This window comes from Bombina bombina, chromosome 1 (genome assembly GCF_027579735.1).
Source record: "Bombina bombina isolate aBomBom1 chromosome 1, aBomBom1.pri, whole genome shotgun sequence".
In the NCBI taxonomy this organism is placed as follows: Eukaryota; Metazoa; Chordata; class Amphibia; order Anura; family Bombinatoridae; genus Bombina; species Bombina bombina.
In genome coordinates this window covers 917,853,402-917,870,513 of record NC_069499.1, presented here as the reverse complement: position 1 = coordinate 917,870,513, position 17,112 = coordinate 917,853,402, and the positions used below count along the sequence as shown (strand labels likewise).

The following is a 17,112-nucleotide window of genomic DNA, read 5'->3' as shown; positions in this document are numbered from 1 at the left end:
GGCATTTGGATGGGCATTGCCCTTAAAATGGCATTTAGCTCTATTGCAGGCCCAAAGCCCTAACCTAAAAAATAAATCCACCCAATACACCCTTAAAAAAATGCTAACACTAACCCCTGAAGATTCACTTACTGGGAGAAGTCTTCATCCAGACGGCATCTTCTATCTTCATCCATCCGGGGCGGAGCGGGTCCATCTTCAAGACATCCGACGCGGAGCATCCTCTTCATCCGACGGACTAGCGACGAATGAAGGTACCTTTAAATGACGTCATCCAAGATTGTGTCCCTTAGATTCCGATTGGCTGATAGAATTCAGCTAACCGGAATTAAGGTAGAAAAAATCCTATTGGCTGATTGGATCAGCCAATAGGATTAAATTTCAATCCTATTGGCTGATCCAATCAGCCAATAGGATTGAGCTTGCATTCCATTGGCTGATTGGAACAGCCAATAGAATGCAAGCTCAATCTTATTGGTAAGTGAATCTTCGGGGGTTAGTGTTAGGAATTTTTTAAGGGTGTATTGGGTGGGTTTATTTTTTAGGTTAAGGCTTTGGGCAACAATAGAGCTAAATGCCATTTTAAGGGCAATGCCCATCCAAATGCCCTTTTTAGGGCAATGGGGAGCTTAGGTTTTTTTTAGTTAGGCTTTTATTTGGGGGGTTGGTTGTGTGGGTGGTGGGTTTTACTGTTGTTTGTATTTTTTTTACAGTTAAAAGAGCTGATTTCTTTGGGGCAATGCCCCGCAAAAGGGCTATTGGCAGTTTAGTGTAGGCTAGGGTTTTTTTTTGTGTTTTTTTTTTTGGGGGGGGGGGGGGCTTTTTTATTTTGATAGGGCTATTAGATTAGGTGCAATTAGTTTAAATATTTGATAATTTATTTTTAATTTTCTGTAATTTAGTGTTTGTTTTTTTGTGTAATTTAGCTAATTTATTTAATTGTATTTAATTAAGGTAATTTATTTAATTGTAGTGTAGTGATAGGTGTTAGTGTAACTTGGGTTAGGTTTTATTTTACAGGTAAATTTGTATTTATTTTAGCTAGGTAGTTATTAAATAGTTAATAACTATTTAATAACTATTCTACCTAGTTAAAATAAATACAAACTTGCCTGTAAAATAAAAATAAACCCTAAGCTAGATACAATGTAACTATTAGTTATATTGTAGCTAGCTTAGGGTTTATTTTATAGGTAAGTATTTAGTTTTAAATAGAAATTATTTAGGTAATAATAATAGTAATTTTTATTTAGATTTATTTAAATTATATTTAAGTTAGGGGGTGTTAGGGTTAGACTTAGGTTTAGGGGTTAATAAATTTAGAATAGTGGCTGCGACGTTGGGGCGGCAGATTAGGAGTTAATAAGTGTATGTAGGTTGCGGCGACATTGGGGGCGGCAGATTAGGGGTTAATTAATATAATGTAGGTGTCGGCGATGTTGGGGGCAGCAGATTAGGGGTTAATAAATATAATGTAGGTTGCGGCGATGTCCAGAACGGCAGATTAGGGGTTAATAAGTATAATGCAGGTGTCCACGATGTCGGGGGCGGCAGATTAGGGGTTAATAAGTGTAAGATTAGGGGAGTTTAGACTCTGGGTTTATGTTAGGGTGTTAGGTGTAAACATAACTTTTATTTCCCCATAGGAATCAATGGGGCTGCGTTACTGAGTTTTACTCTGCTTTTTGGCAGGTGTTAGACTTTTTCTCAGCCGGCTCTCCCCATTGATGTCTATGGGGAAATCGTGCACAAACACGTACGACCAGCTCACCGCTGACTTAAGCAGCGCTGGTTTTGGAGTGCGGTATGGAGCTCAATTTTGCTCTACGCTTACTTATTGCCATTTTTAACGCCAGGTTTGTAAAAACCTGTAATACCAGCGCTGCAGGGAAGTGAGCGGTGAGAAAAAGCTGCACGTTAGCACCGCACAGCTCATAATGCAAAACTCGTAATCTGGCCGATAGTTATTATTTACGTTATTATCTCTTATTTCAGGTTGTTTGGTCTGAATGACATTATCGTTCACGCCAACTGCACGGTGTATATAGATGACCTCATCCTGAACCAGAGCCATGCCTGGCCGGTGTATGTGAACCCTGGCATCCTGCTGTTGCTTTACTATGCTGTTATCTCATTGCTGAAGCTAAGAAACTCAGGCAAAAGGCCGGTAAGATGAGGCAGGGCCAGGGGCTGATGGGGCCGGATCATTATTATAACTGTATTGTGAGTTCACAAATTGTATTTGGTGTCTCTTTTGTTTAATGTGTCAGAAAGCTGAGGAGGTGCAACCAATAGGATGTGCTCTTCAGCCGACTGAGCAGGAAGACATGGAGATGGCACATCTGGAGCCCTGGTCAAAGGAACGTTCTAATCTTGTTGAAGAGACAAAGGTGAGTTGTCAGATCTAACTCTCTTGTCTGATCCGCTCACTTTCTTGTTCTCTCTAACTCACATTCTCACTGAAAATCTCTCTCTCTTTCACTGTCAACCTCTCACTGACTTACCCCTTCAATGCCTTATTCCCTCCCCTGTCTAGTATGTGAAGGGTTATCATGATAATATAAAACAAGGTTGTCCAGCTACTTAAAGTGAGTGTTCGCTGTTCAGTTTGTATTTTTACTCAAGTACATAAGCTTGATGTACAGTGTGACTAGTTTTATTATCTGCTGTAGGTTTTCTTATAGAGAATTGTCTAATGTGTTTATCCCACAAAGTGGTTAAACACATAGCCAAAATCCCTCTTGGGAGGTGCATTGCATTGGCACTTCTTAGAAAGACACATCCAGTGAGTTAATCAGGAGAGTGGTACACATGTAACTACCAATCCCTTGCTGAGACTTCCAGAGGAATGAGCATCCGTGTAAAAATAAAATGATTTGGCCTTAGATCTTTTATTTTTGCGCTAGTATGTCTCTGACTGTGTCCTGCATGAGGAAAAATGTATACTGCACAAGGTTTATTATCTTTCTGTTTTTACATATATAACTAATCAGGGTATTTCAGCCCAACACAGGCCCGGATTACAAGTCGCGCAGTACGGTGTGATATGGTCTTTACGTGCGGAATGGTCACCGATTTGATATTACAAGTCGTGCGATCCATTCTGCACTCAAAGACCTGTAGTTATGTGTATCGCGAAACAAAAAAGTTTCTCAAAACACATAAAAAATACCTTACAAAGTACACCTACACCCATAAATTACACTATTAATCCCTAAATTGAATTGAGTTAAAGCCACATTGAGCGCAACTTGTAATCCGAGCCACAAAGCTTTAATTGCATTGTAATGCAGATTTGGTGGAAGTATAGTTAGAATTCCAGATATCATTTTTCTGTTTTGCAGGGTCCCCTTTAAGGACCTAATGATCAAAAACTTGCTGTCACTGAGATTTTGTAATGTATTGGTCACTCCTGCATAGAGAGATAAACAGCTCTCATGCTAAAATGTGCCATTCTCACATTTTTCTGAGGGACCTCCCTGTACTGAAGAGACTTCTCAGATAATCTCGCAAGATTAGAGAGTTTTAGATCATTAAGCCCAAAGTCTTATAGAAAAATGAAACAAATAGCAGATGTCCATATGACCACTATGAGCGACTACATTTCTCTTCAAATTGCACATAACTCTTAGTGACTTTAATTCCTAACTCTGTAAGAGCACCATTCATTAGCTTCTTTTCCTACTGTTTAAAGTAACATTTGAGTGCAAACTGATATACTTTTATGTCTTTAATTAGCATTTTTTTCAGTATATTCTAGAAATAACTTTTACTGTGCACCTGACAATAAGCTGTGTGCACGTTGACATATCCAGAATTACCCAGAATCCTCTGCATCATTGGAAACACTATTTGCTGAGGAAAGTCCCCTACATTTTTGGATGTGCTACCAATTAATTATTTTATTTTAAAATTGATTTAGTCCACTCAGTGAAAAAAAAAATCACTCTTCAGTGTGGTTGGCAACCTTTCTATAAGAGCATTGATACTGGCATGTATTATGGAGAGTTTTATGACACTTTATAACCTGCAAGAATCCATCAAATTTATATTTAAATATCTCTTTAAGAATACATAGAACATATTCTGCTATGTGCAGAACATTGGATTATGAAATATGCAATATTATCTACTTATATTGTGCTTTTAAATAACTGTGATTGTGTTTGGGCGACTTGTGGAAGTAATGCGTAAGCTTTTTACTTTTAACGTGTAATACAAGCCCAACTCTCTGTGCTCCCAAAAACACTTTTAGCAGTGTTAACACATGAATGCAAGCGTAAACTACCACTCCACTTGTAATGTAAACCTTTTACTCTTTTCCTTGTCCTGTTCTTTTTGACAGCCCATGTTACCTAGAACTGGTGCAGAAGACGAGACAGAGCTGCAGGACTGTACAGTTCATGTTATCCAGCCAACAGCAGGTATGCGCTTCTTGTTTATTTGTGCATTCCAGCCCTGCTGAGAATCCCTGAAAGTAAATATGTAAATATATTGTTATCAAAGCTGGAGGAAAAATGGAAATCAATGTTTTTTAAATGTCATTCTATATCTGATCTGAATCATAAAATATAAACTTTGACCTCTATGTCCCCTAAACTGTTTTTTTTAATGATTCTGAGCTATTTTTGTAATAGAGCATGAGTCCTACTTCCAGTTGTTTTGCTTAGCTCATTGTTGATATTCTTCCTATTATACATAACCTTGTACCTTTTTCTTGTACTTTTAAATTTCTTAAATGGTCTAAAGAGTCAAAATAAGAGGTGGAGGTTGCAATTTTAACCTCTTAAGGACATATGACGGAATTTTTCCGTCATAAAACAATTGAGCAAACTGAAAGCTGTGTCCTTAAAGGGTTAAGAGACCTTTCAAATTACTTTTGTTATCAAATGTGTTTATTTTTTGGTATGTTTTGTTGAAAAGCATACCCAGGTAGGCTCAGGAGGAGCAATGCACTACTGGGAGCTTGCTGCTGATTGGTGGCTACACATATACATCTTGCCATTGGCTTACAAGATGTGTTCAGCTAGGTCCCAGTAGGGCAGTGCAAGAGTCAATTACATATTTATATACAAGCAATTGTGCAACAATAAAATTCTATAACACATAAGAGCATTTCCATTTTGCAGTTTTATGCCCCTTTAATGATTTATTCAAGGAATATTTGTGGCCAAGTTTAAAGAAAAAGAAAAAGAAAAGAAAAGTGTCTTTTTAGAATGGAGACGCATAAGAGAGATGATTGTAAATAACATACTTTGGACCTTTCAGTGAGAATATATTATTTTGTGCAGATAAAGTTCCAGAGACTGTTAAGGAACAGTCGCCACTCCACCTGCTGCGTCATGTCATCCTGAACCAGAGCTATATCTGTGCACTCATCGCAATGATGGTAAGTCATTAGTCAACCTACCTTTTCTGAAATGTCAGTACTTTACTTTTACTTCTTTATGGGTACCTACAGATATCACACTTGACCAGAAGTGTGAAATTGGAGTTTCAAACCACAGAAATGTAAGAACCACAGGGATTGATATAACTATTTAAAGAAATAAAACCTGCTTGGATGTACAGGCTCCGCATACAGTTGCAACGCACTTTGGAATACAAAGTTCCTTTAAAAAATCAAAAAGGCCGCTTTAATCTATTCTGCTCTTAGATTGGCACCTTGTGCTCACTTCCAGTCCTGATGTTCGATCCTCACACATGCTGATTGGTGAATACTCACCATGTATTAGCCTGTCAGTCAAGCTTGTGGACTAAAGTGCTGCTCTCAGACTGGTATTTGACAATGTTTGTTATTAGATTGGAAATTTGCGGGGGGGGGGGGGGAGGAAAGTTTCAATTACTATCCATTAATGTTCCCTTTTCTTTAAAATTATATTGCATCTAATTTGTTCACATTAACATTCTGATCTACTTTTTGAACTAGCTAACCTGACTAATAGATGTGTGTGTTGTTAGCTTGTCAGCAGCATTTTACTTTGGATACTGTGCTAGATTACAAGCAGAGCACACAAAAAAGTATTAACTCTGTTGTGCACTAATATCGCTTAATTTAAATCAAAAGTGCTTTTGTTTATTAATTCCTATTACAAGCTGAAAGGATTTTTTTTTTATCTCGAGAGAGAAAGTCTAGAGCATGCTAACATCTGGTTGTGGGATAGCAAAGGTGCACTAAATACCTATAGATTTCTATGGTGGCGCTGAAAAACTCATGTATTAGAGTTCTTCAATTTGGTATATGCTTTGGTGTTGAATTGAAATTTAAGTAAAAAAACGCTACACGCATAAATACATACAATATACATATATACATATGTGCACATATATACGCACACATACATATACATCTTAGAGCCCTTCCCAGTACAGCACCTTGTCATATACTATATACTTTTAAATCAGTATTAACATTTTTTTTAATTGCAATGTTTTAACAATAAACCTTTTAATTTACGTTTAATATACTTTCAATGTGGATAAATAGAACTGAAATACTTTATTTTAATATACTTTTATGTGCTTTGTTATGCATATTTTTAAGGGTTAACACTTTACATCAGGTCTTCAAAAGCACTAATGTTTTCAGCTTTATTTTATGTTGCCCTTACAAACGGAGATCTCCGAAATGCAAACTTTGATTCAAGTCATTAAAAATGCCTGACAAACTCTGCCCATTCCCTTCTCCTCCTACCTTGAACTCCCCTTCTCTTTGCATCTCATACTTGTGCACGTTCAACCACCTACGTCATTAACGTGTAAACACCCATGCTCCTATATAAGGAAATGATGTAGAGGAAGTCCGTCTGTAAGAGAAAGGGACGCTTTTCTATATACTCACACTATGCATTGACTGTACACTAAATAAATGGATCAGTGTGCAAATTTCAAATAGATTTTGGTTCAGTTTTTTCTGTTACTCAGAAGGTGCGCATGTGCGAAACAAAGAAAGCGCAATCCTGTTTTTTAATCAGTGATCTAATTTTGATTGGAGCTTTTCAAGGGAAAGAGTCTATGATGTAGTTAATAGGCGGAGCTGGTCAGCCATTTATAACGATTATAATCAGAGTTTGGATAAGGAATAACTCCGTTTGTGAAGCTGACTTGTTACGATAGAGGGGGTGAGTTAGAACAATCAGAAATTTATCTAACGTATAGGCAAATGTTAATATGGGTGTAAACTGTCCCTTTAACTAACCTCTTGTCATCTCTCTGCGCTCTCCATTAAAAGTATAAATCCAAACACAGCAGCACTTTTGAAGATAAAAACAACTTTTATTAGTAATTCATATGGGTCATGTATAAAGTGACGTTTCAGGTACCTGGCCCTTGATCATGCATGCCTGAAACGTCGCTTTATACATGACCTTTGTATTGCTAATAAAGGTAATTTTTATCTTCAAAAGTGCTACTGTGTGTGGATATGTAATTGAAAGCTGGACAGCATACTTGTATCACAGTGCACTATAAGGGAGGTGCTGTACTTATTGGTGAATGATATATACTCCATTAAAAGTGTAGGACGCGCTAAGAAAATGTCAGCCACGGTAAGATTCTCTGGTAAAATTTTAATACGAGAGTGTGCGCTATTCTTATTGTGAATCCGAGCTCAAGATAGCACTGCCTTTGCGCTCTACTTGTAATCAAGCTCACTATGTTTAATTTGTGGATACTTTTCAATCTAATTGAACAGTGAGAGGGCAAACAGCGCCTAAGACTATGTACCGGCTACACTATTAAGAAGACCCCCTACTCGGTCTGAAAGAGATAGCTGTAAAAGATAAATAGGAGCGCCTATGGCTTAGGTAGAGTCAGGGATCACACTCTGGGTGGGAAGTATACTTAAATTATTTATTATAACATCCAAACATAAAAACAGAAATATGGAATTAAAACTAATATAAAATCATGGATTAGGTACAACCTTATAACCTAATATAAAGGATACTACTTAAATGAATCAATTTCTTCTGTTATGTGTGATCAGTCCACGGGTCATCATTACTTCTGGGATATTATCTGCTCCCCTACAGGAAGTGCAAGAGGATTCACCCAGCAGAGCTGCTATACAGCTCCTCCCCTCTACGTCACCCCCAGTCATTCTCTTGCACCCAAAGACTAGATAGGAGGTGTGAGAGGACTATGGTGATTATACTTAGTTTTTATAACTTCAATCAAAAGTTTGTTATTTTACAATAGCACCGGAGCGTGTTATTACTTCTCTGGCAGAGTTTGAAGAAGAATCTACCAGAGTTTTTCTTATGATTTTAACCGGAGTAGTTAAGATCATATTGCTGTTTCTCGGCCATCTGAGGGAGGTAAAAGCTTCAGATCAGGGGACAGCGGGCAGTTGAATCTGCATTGAGGTATGTAGCAGTTTTTATTTTCTGAATGGAATTGATGAGAAAATCCTGCCATACCGTTATAATGACATGTATGTATACTCTACACTTCAGTATTCTGGGGATGGTATTTCACCGGAATTACTCTGTAAAAGTACATTAAACCTTTTAATAGGTATTTAATTCATGTTAAACGTTTTTGCTGGAATGTAGAATCGTTTGCATTTCTGAGGTACTGAGTGAATAAATATTTGGGCATTATTTTTCCACTTGGCAGTTTGCTTGTTTTGATTATGACAGTTTCGTTTCTCTCTCACTGCTGTGTGTGAGGGGGAGGGGCCGTTTTTGGCGCTCTTTGCTACGCATCAAAAATTTCCAGTCAGTTACTCTTGTTTTTTCTGCATGATCCGGTTCATCTCTAACAGAACTCAGGGGTCTTCAAACTTCTTTGAAGGGAGGTAGATTCTCTCAGCAGAGCTGTGAGACTTATGTAGTGACTGTGTTTTAAAACGTTGCTCTGTGATTTTTTTTCAGTTCATTATTTCAACTGTCATTTAATCGTTTAGTGCTTCTTTGAGGCACAGTACGTTTTTGTTAAATAAGATTGTAACCAAGTTGCATGTTTATTGCTAGTGTGTTAAACATGTCTGATTCAGAGGAAGATACCTGTGTCATTTGTTCCAATGCCAAGGTGGAGCCCAATAGAAATTTATGTACTAACTGTATTGATGCTACTTTAAATAAAAGCCAATCTGTACAAATTGAACAAATTTCACCAAACAGCGAGGGGAGAGTTATGCCGTCTAACTCGCCTCACGTGTCAGTACCTGCGTCTCCCGCCCGGGAGGTGCGTGATATTATGGCGCCTAGTACATCTGGGCAGCCATTACAGATAACATTACAAGATATGGCTACTGTTATGACTGAAGTTTTGGCTAAGTTACCAGAACTAAGAGGCAAGCGTGATCACTCTGGGGTGAGAACAGAGTGCGCTGATAATTCTAGGGCCATGTCTGATACTGCGTCACAGCTTGCAGAGCATGAGGACGGAGAGCTTCATTCTGTAGGTGACGGTTCTGATCCAAGCAGATTGGATTCAGATATTTCAAATTTTAAATTTAAATTGGAAAACCTCCGTGTATTACTAGGGGAGGTCTTAGCGGCTCTTAACGATTGTAATACTGTTGCAATACCAGAGAAAATGTGTAGGTTGGATAAATACTTTGCGGTACCCGGCGAGTACTGACGTTTTTCCTATACCTAAGAGATTAACTGAAATTGTTACTAAGGAGTGGGATAGACCCGGTGTGCCGTTCTCACCCCCTCCAATATTTAGAAAGATGTTTCCAATAGACGCCACCACACGGGACTTATGGCAAACGGTCCCTAAGGTGGAGGGAGCAGTTTCTACTTTAGCTAAGCGCACCACTATCCCGGTGGAGGATAGCTGTGCTTTTTCAGATCCTATGGATAAAAAATTAGAGGGTTACCTTAAGAAAATGTTTGTTCAACAAGGTTTTATATTGCAACCCCTTGCATGCATCGCGCCGATTACGGCTGCGGCAGCATTTTGGATTGAGTCTCTGGAAGAGAACCTTAGTTCCGCTACGCTGGACGACATTACGGACAGGCTTAGAGTCCTTAAACTAGCTAATTCATTCATTTCGGAGGCCGTAGTACATTTAACCAAACTTACGGCTAAGAATTCAGGATTCGCCATTCAGGCACGTAGGGCGCTGTGGCTAAAATCCTGGTCGGCTGATGTAACTTCTAAGTCCAAATTACTTAATATACCTTTCAAGGGGCAAACTTTATTTGGGCCCGGTTTGAAAGAAATTATCGCTGACATTACAGGAGGTAAGGGCCACGCTCTACCTCAAGACAAAGCCAAAGCTAAGGCTAGACAGTCTAATTTTCGTCCCTTTCGGAATTTCAAAGCAGGTGCAGCATCAACTTCCACTGCACCAAAACAGGAAGGAGCTGTTGCTCGTTACAGACAAGGCTGGAAACCTAACCAGTCCTGGAATAAGGGCAAGCAGGCCAGAAAACCTGCTGCTGCCCCTAAGACAGCATGAACCGAGGGCCCCCGATCCGGGACCGGATCTAGTGGGGGGCAGACTCTCTCTCTTCGCCCAGGCTTGGGCAAGAGATGTCCAGGATCCCTGGGCGCTAGAGATCATATCTCAGGGATACCTTCTAGACTTCAAATTATCTCCCCCAAGAGGGAGATTTCATCTGTCAAGGTTGTCAACAAACCAAATAAAGAAAGACGCGTTTCTACGCTGTGTACAAGATCTATTATTAATGGGAGTGATCCATCCGGTTCCGCGGTCGGAACAAGGACAAGGGTTTTACTCAAACCTGTTTGTGGTTCCCAAAAAAGAGGGAACTTTCAGGCCAATCTTGGATTTAAAGATCCTAAACAAATTCCTAAGAGTTCCATCGTTCAAAATGGAAACTATTCGGACAATCTTACCCATGATCCAAAAGGGTCAGTACATGACCACAGTGGATTTAAAGGATGCTTACCTTCACATACCGATTCACAAAGATCATTACCGGTATCTAAGGTTTGCCTTCTTAGACAGGCATTACCAGTTTGTAGCCCTTCCATTCGGATTGGCTACGGCTCCAAGAATCTTCACAAAGGTTCTGGGTGCCCTTCTAGCGGTTCTGAGACTGCGAGGAATTTCGGTAGCTCCGTACCTAGACGACATTCTGATACAAGCTTCAAGCTTTCAAACTGCCAAGTCTCATACAGAGTTAGTTCTGGCATTTCTAAGGTCGCATGGATGGAAAGTGAACGAAAAGAAGAGTTCTCTCTTGCCTCTCACAAGAGTTCCATTCTTGGGGACTCTTATAGATTCTGTAGAAATGAAGATTTATCTGACAGAAGACAGATTAACAAAGCTTCTAAATACATGCCGTGTCCTTCATTCCATTCAACTCCCGTCAGTAGCTCAATGCATGGAGGTGATCGGCTTAATGGTAGCAGCAATGGACATAGTACCCTTTGCACGCCTACATCTCAGACCGCTGCAATTGTGCATGCTGAGTCAGTGGAATGGGGATTACTCAGATTTGTCCCCCACTCTGAATCTGGATCAAGAGACCAGAAACTCTCTTCTATGGTGGCTTTCTCGACCACATCTGTCCAGGGGGATGCCGTTCAGCAGGCCGGACTGGACAATTGTAACAACAGACGCCAGCCTTCTAGGTTGGGGCGCTGTCTGGAATTCTCTGAAGGCTCAGGGACAATGGAGTCAGGAGGAAAGTCTCCTGCCAATAAACATTCTGGAATTGAGAGCAGTTCTCAATGCCCTTCTAGCTTGGCCCCAGTTAAAGACTCGGGGGTTCATCAGGTTTCAGTCGGACAACATCACGACTGTAGCTTACATCAACCATCAAGGAGGGACAAGAAGCTCCCTAGCAATGATAGAAGTATCAAAGATAATTCGCTGGGCAGAGTCTCACTCTTGCTACCTGTCAGCAATCCACATCCCGGGAGTGGAGAACTGGGAGGCGGATTTCTTGAGTCGCCAGACTCTTCATCCGGGGGAGTGGGAACTTCATCCGGAGGTCTTTGCCCAACTACTTCGACGTTGGGGCAAACCAGAGATAGATCTCATGGCGTCTCGCCAGAACGCCAAACTTCCTCGCTACGGATCCAGATCCAGGGATCCGGGAGCGGTTCTGATAGATGCTTTGACAGCACCTTGGAACTTCAGGATGGCTTATGTGTTTCCACCCTTCCCGCTGCTTCCTCGATTGATTGCCAAAATCAAACAGGAGAGAGCATCAGTGATTCTAATAGCGCCTGCATGGCCGCGCAGGACTTGGTATGCAGATCTAGTGGACATGTCATCCTGTCCGCCGTGGTCTCTACCTCTAAGACAGGACCTTCTGATTCAGGGTCCATTCAAACATCAAAGTCTAACTTCTCTGAAGCTGACTGCTTGGAAATTGAACGCTTGATTTTATCAAAACGTGGTTTTTCTGAGTCGGTTATTGATACCCTGATACAGGCTAGGAAGCCTGTTACCAGAAAGATTTACCATAAAATATGGCGTAAATACCTATACTGGTGTGAATCCAAAGATTACTCCTGGAGTAAGGTTAGGATTCCTAGGATATTGTCTTTTCTACAAGAAGGTTTAGAAAAGGGTTTATCGGCTAGCTCATTAAAGGGACAGATCTCAGCTCTGTCCATCTTGTTACACAGGCGTCTGTCAGAAAATTCAGACATCCAGGCCTTTTGTCAGGCTTTAGCTAGGATCAAGCCTGTGTTTAAAACTGTTGCTCCGCCATGGAGTTTAAACTTAGTTCTTAACGTTTTACAGGGTGTTCCGTTTGAACCCCTTCATTCCATTGATATAAGATTGTTATCTTGGAAAGTTCTATTTTTAATGGCTATTTCCTCGGCTCGAAGAGTCTCTGAGTTATCAGCCCTACATTGTGATTCTCCTTATCTGATCTTTCACTCAGACAAGGTAGTTCTGCGTACTAAACCTGGGTTCTTACCTAAGGTTGTCTCTAACAGGAATATCAATCAAGAGATTGTTGTTCCATCCTTGTGTCCAAATCCTTCTTCAAAGAAGGAACGTCTTCTACACAATCTGGATGTAGTTCGTGCCCTCAAGTTCTACTTGCAGGCAACTAAAGATTTTCGCCAAACTTCTTCCCTGTTTGTCGTTTATTCTGGACAGAGGAGAGGTCAAAAAGCTTCTGCTACCTCTCTCTCTTTTTGGCTTCGTAGCATAATACGTTTAGCCTATGAGACTGCTGGACAGCAGCCTCCTGAAAGAATTACAGCTCATTCCACTAGAGCTGTGGCTTCCACTTGGGCCTTTAAGAATGAGGCCTCTGTTGAACAGATTTGCAAGGCTGCAACTTGGTCTTCGCTTCATACTTTTTCCAAATTTTACAAATTTGACACTTTTGCTTCTTCGGAGGCTATTTTTGGGAGAAAGGTTCTTCAGGCAGTGGTTCCTTCTGTATAATGAGCCTGCCTATCCCTCCCGTCATCCGTGTACTTTTGCTTTGGTATTGGTATCCCAGAAGTAATGATGACCCGTGGACTGATCACACATAACAGAAGAAAACATAATTTATGCTTACCTGATAAATTCCTTTCTTCTGTTGTGTGATCAGTCCACGGCCCGCCCTGTTTTTTAAGGCAGGTACATATTTTTTAAATTATAATTCAGTCACCACTACACCCTTGGCTTCTCCTTTCTCGTTGGTCTTTGGTCGAATGACTGGAGGTGACGTAGAGGGGAGGAGCTGTATAGCAGCTCTGCTGGGTGAATCCTCTTGCACTTCCTGTAGGGGAGCAGATAATATCCCAGAAGTAATGATGACCCGTGGACTGATCACACAACAGAAGAAAGGAATTTATCAGGTAAGCATAAATTATGTTTTTTCTTATTATGAATCAATTTTTCTTATTATTTACGTGAATATGTGGAGGGGTTTATTACCTCCAAATGAGCAAGGTAATTAAACCAAACACTAAGCTTTCACAACAATTAGTCAATACAAGTTCACACCATATATATCAATACAAGTTCACACCGTATATATCATAGGTGCGTGACAAAGATAATAACAATCGGTGGTTCAAAATTATATAAAAAACCGATGATCTAAAACTGTGATGGTGGTGGTAAAATATGTGTTATAAAATGTGTTAAAAAGAGGATTACAAAAATGGATGACAATAAAAAATAAAAATGGATGACAATAAAAAATCCAAAACTCTAAAAAATTCAAAAAATCCTAGAAGAAAGTGGGACAAAACCGGTTTGTCAAAAATAAAGTGAATAAAATGACAAGGTGATGTGCAAAGAAAAAGTGATCAATGTATGTGTGTATAAAAAGTGCTAGTGATACTTGACTTCTGATAAAACAATGATGATTGACTCAAATAAATTGCTAACAATAGATAAATACCCAATGTTGATCTTAACAGAATAACTTATGCAATATTATTACATGAAAACATAAAAACATATATAAATCCTAATAACAATTCCTAAAAAATCCTAAAGCATTGTCCAATTAATAGTCCAATATTGATGGTCCACACTGGTGGGGGACTGGAAGGAAAAACCAATTATATCCTTAAAAACTGTCCTGACCCAGAGTCCTAGTATTGGCTGGATGGACCTTTCGTCCTCCTGTGTTAATACCGTAGTGGTGTTAAGAATGGATCAAAAATCATATGGCTGGTTTCTATGTTAACAGGAGACTGTCTCTTTCCAACTGCACACAAATTCCAAGCTGAATTTACCAATCCCCAGAAGGAAGGCACTGGAACAAAACTGCCCTTTTTTTTAAGGATATAATTGGTTTTTCCTTCCAGTCCCCCACCAGTGTGGACCATCAATATTGGACTATTAATTGGACAATGCTTTAGGATTTTTTAGGAATTGTTATTAGGTTTTATATATGTTTTTATGTTTTCATGTAATCATATTGCATAAGTTATTCTGTTAAGATCAACATTGGGTATTTATCTATTGTTAGCAATTTATTTGAGTCAATCATCATTGTTTTATCAGAAGTCAAGTATCACTAGCACTTTTTATACACACATACATTGATCACTTTTTCTTTGCACATCACCTTGTCATTTTATTCACTTTATTTTTGACAAACCGGTTTTGTCCCACTTTCTTCTAGGATTTTTTGAATTTTTTAGAGTTTTGGATTTTTTATTGTCATCCATTTTTATTTTTTTATTGTCATCCATTTTTGTAATCCTCTTTTTAACACATTTTATAACACATATTTTACCACCACCATCACAGTTTTAGATCATCGGTTTTTTATATAATTTTGAACCACCGATTGTTATTATCTTTGTCACGCACCTATGATATATACGGTGTGAACTTGTATTGATATATATGGTGTGAACTTGTATTGACTAATTGTTGTGAAAGCTTAGTGTTTGGTTTAATTACCTTGCTCATTTGGAGGTAATAAACCCCTCCACATATTCACGTAAATAATAAGAAAAATTGATTCATAATAAGAAAAATTGATTCATTTAAGTAGTATCCTTTATATTAGGTTATAAGGTTGTACCTAATCCATGATTTTATATTAGTTTTAATTCCATATTTCTGTTTTTATGTTTGGATGTTATAATAAATAATTTAAGTATACTTCCCACCCAGAGTGTGATCCCTGACTGTACCTAAGCCATAGGCGCTCTTATTTATCTTTTACAGTACTTTTCAATCTAACTTACGATGCTTCATTTACGTCTAAAATAGACATTGCACACATGGACCATCCTACATTACTAGTGCAAATAACACATTTTTGCCTTCTGTAGCTATGTCAGAAATACATATTTGTTTCTTTGTTTTTATAATCGCTCATGTCATAAAATCCCCTATGTATACGTAGTAGAATACATTATTGTAACAATAAATCACTCTCTTAAACACAGAGGTCTTGAGGGGCATTTTGTAGAGCTGCAGCACTGAAATGTGCAGGGAACCATGGTAGGAGAGAGGAGGGGCACAGCAGCTGGCAGATGTGGCAGGGACTACTTGTTTGTGTTAAACTTGGCAGCGGTGGCAGGGAGAGACTAAACTGCAAGTGTGAAACTTCCTCAGAGATTCCCCCTTTTCCAAACCCAAAGCTTTTATGAAGAATTTACCCTCTGAATATGGGAGGCGCTGCCAGTGAGAGGGTGACTTACAATGACATCACTGTGGAATGTATGTGGTGTGGGAGGGGGACTGTGTTTGCTGAGTTTACTAAACACCACAGCAGTTCTGTCATAACCTTCAGTATGAATGAGGAACAGTCTCTTGTGCAACTACTCCACCAGCTGTCTGAACTCACTCATTAATAATACTGAGGAACGTAGAAGCTGCGGTTGCACAGTTGTTCCTTTGTTTTATTAATTTAGCCATTTTCTTCAAAATTTCAATTAAATAATGCAAATCGATAGAATTAAGTGAATCTAGAGTAAAGAAAAAAACAATATAAAACATTAATACAAAGGGAAAGAAAAATACTGATGATACTAGAACAAAATGCTTATTGTGCCACTTCTGTAGAGAAAGCATTCCATGTAACCACTACATTTTCTGTATATTAAAGGGTACTGTTAAAATGTCAGGTTTAGATGAAAGAACACTATTTAAGCTTGTTAAAATATTTTTTTCATGTATACAATTGAAGTAAAAATAGTCTATTTTGAGTCTAAAAATTAACCGAAAGCTCATGTTTGTGTAGTACTGGTCTGAAGGATAGAAGCTCATTGGTTGGTAAATACAACTCCTAGGGCAAGCATAAAAATTAAGTGTTTTTTTCCCTTTAAATAGACACACCTGCAAGACGCCCCAAACTATAATACATTCTAATGTGCCCTACTCTAGATGCAATATCTGCCTTTAATACAGCATTCTTAATTCACACCACCAGTGGCATAACATCACATACACTCACGACCTGAATCCTTCTTTCTGTTATAAAATGTCTAATATGTATTATAAAATACATTAACGGGTAATGTCACACCCTCAGAATAGGAATATGCTCAGATCACTAACGAATTTTGAATCTCTCTGTCAAAAGTCCTCCCCCATCAGATACGCTCTTTCCCTATCATATGTCTTACTACAACAATCTCCCCAGGTCACATTCCATACTATATAGATAGATGGAATACAGAACTAGACGTAGACATCTCCTACACAGACTCACTACACATCTTCTATAGTGTTAAGAAATCATCTGTAGCAAG

At 38.9% G+C, this 17,112-nt stretch overlaps 1 protein-coding gene across 3 annotated transcripts in view; it reads left to right on the top strand.

The window, feature by feature from the left end:
• PIEZO1 (piezo type mechanosensitive ion channel component 1) overlaps positions 1 to 17,112 on the top strand; it is a 627,492-nt gene that overhangs the window by 388,730 nt on the left and 221,650 nt on the right. For all 3 annotated transcript variants that reach the window (XM_053706596.1, XM_053705806.1, XM_053707404.1), the window contains 4 exons: positions 1,996 to 2,167; positions 2,271 to 2,390; positions 4,346 to 4,424; positions 5,292 to 5,389. In XM_053706596.1, the coding sequence (XP_053562571.1) occupies positions 1,996 to 2,167; positions 2,271 to 2,390; positions 4,346 to 4,424; positions 5,292 to 5,389 (469 nt within the window). The remainder of the gene's footprint in view (positions 1 to 1,995; positions 2,168 to 2,270; positions 2,391 to 4,345; positions 4,425 to 5,291; positions 5,390 to 17,112) is intronic.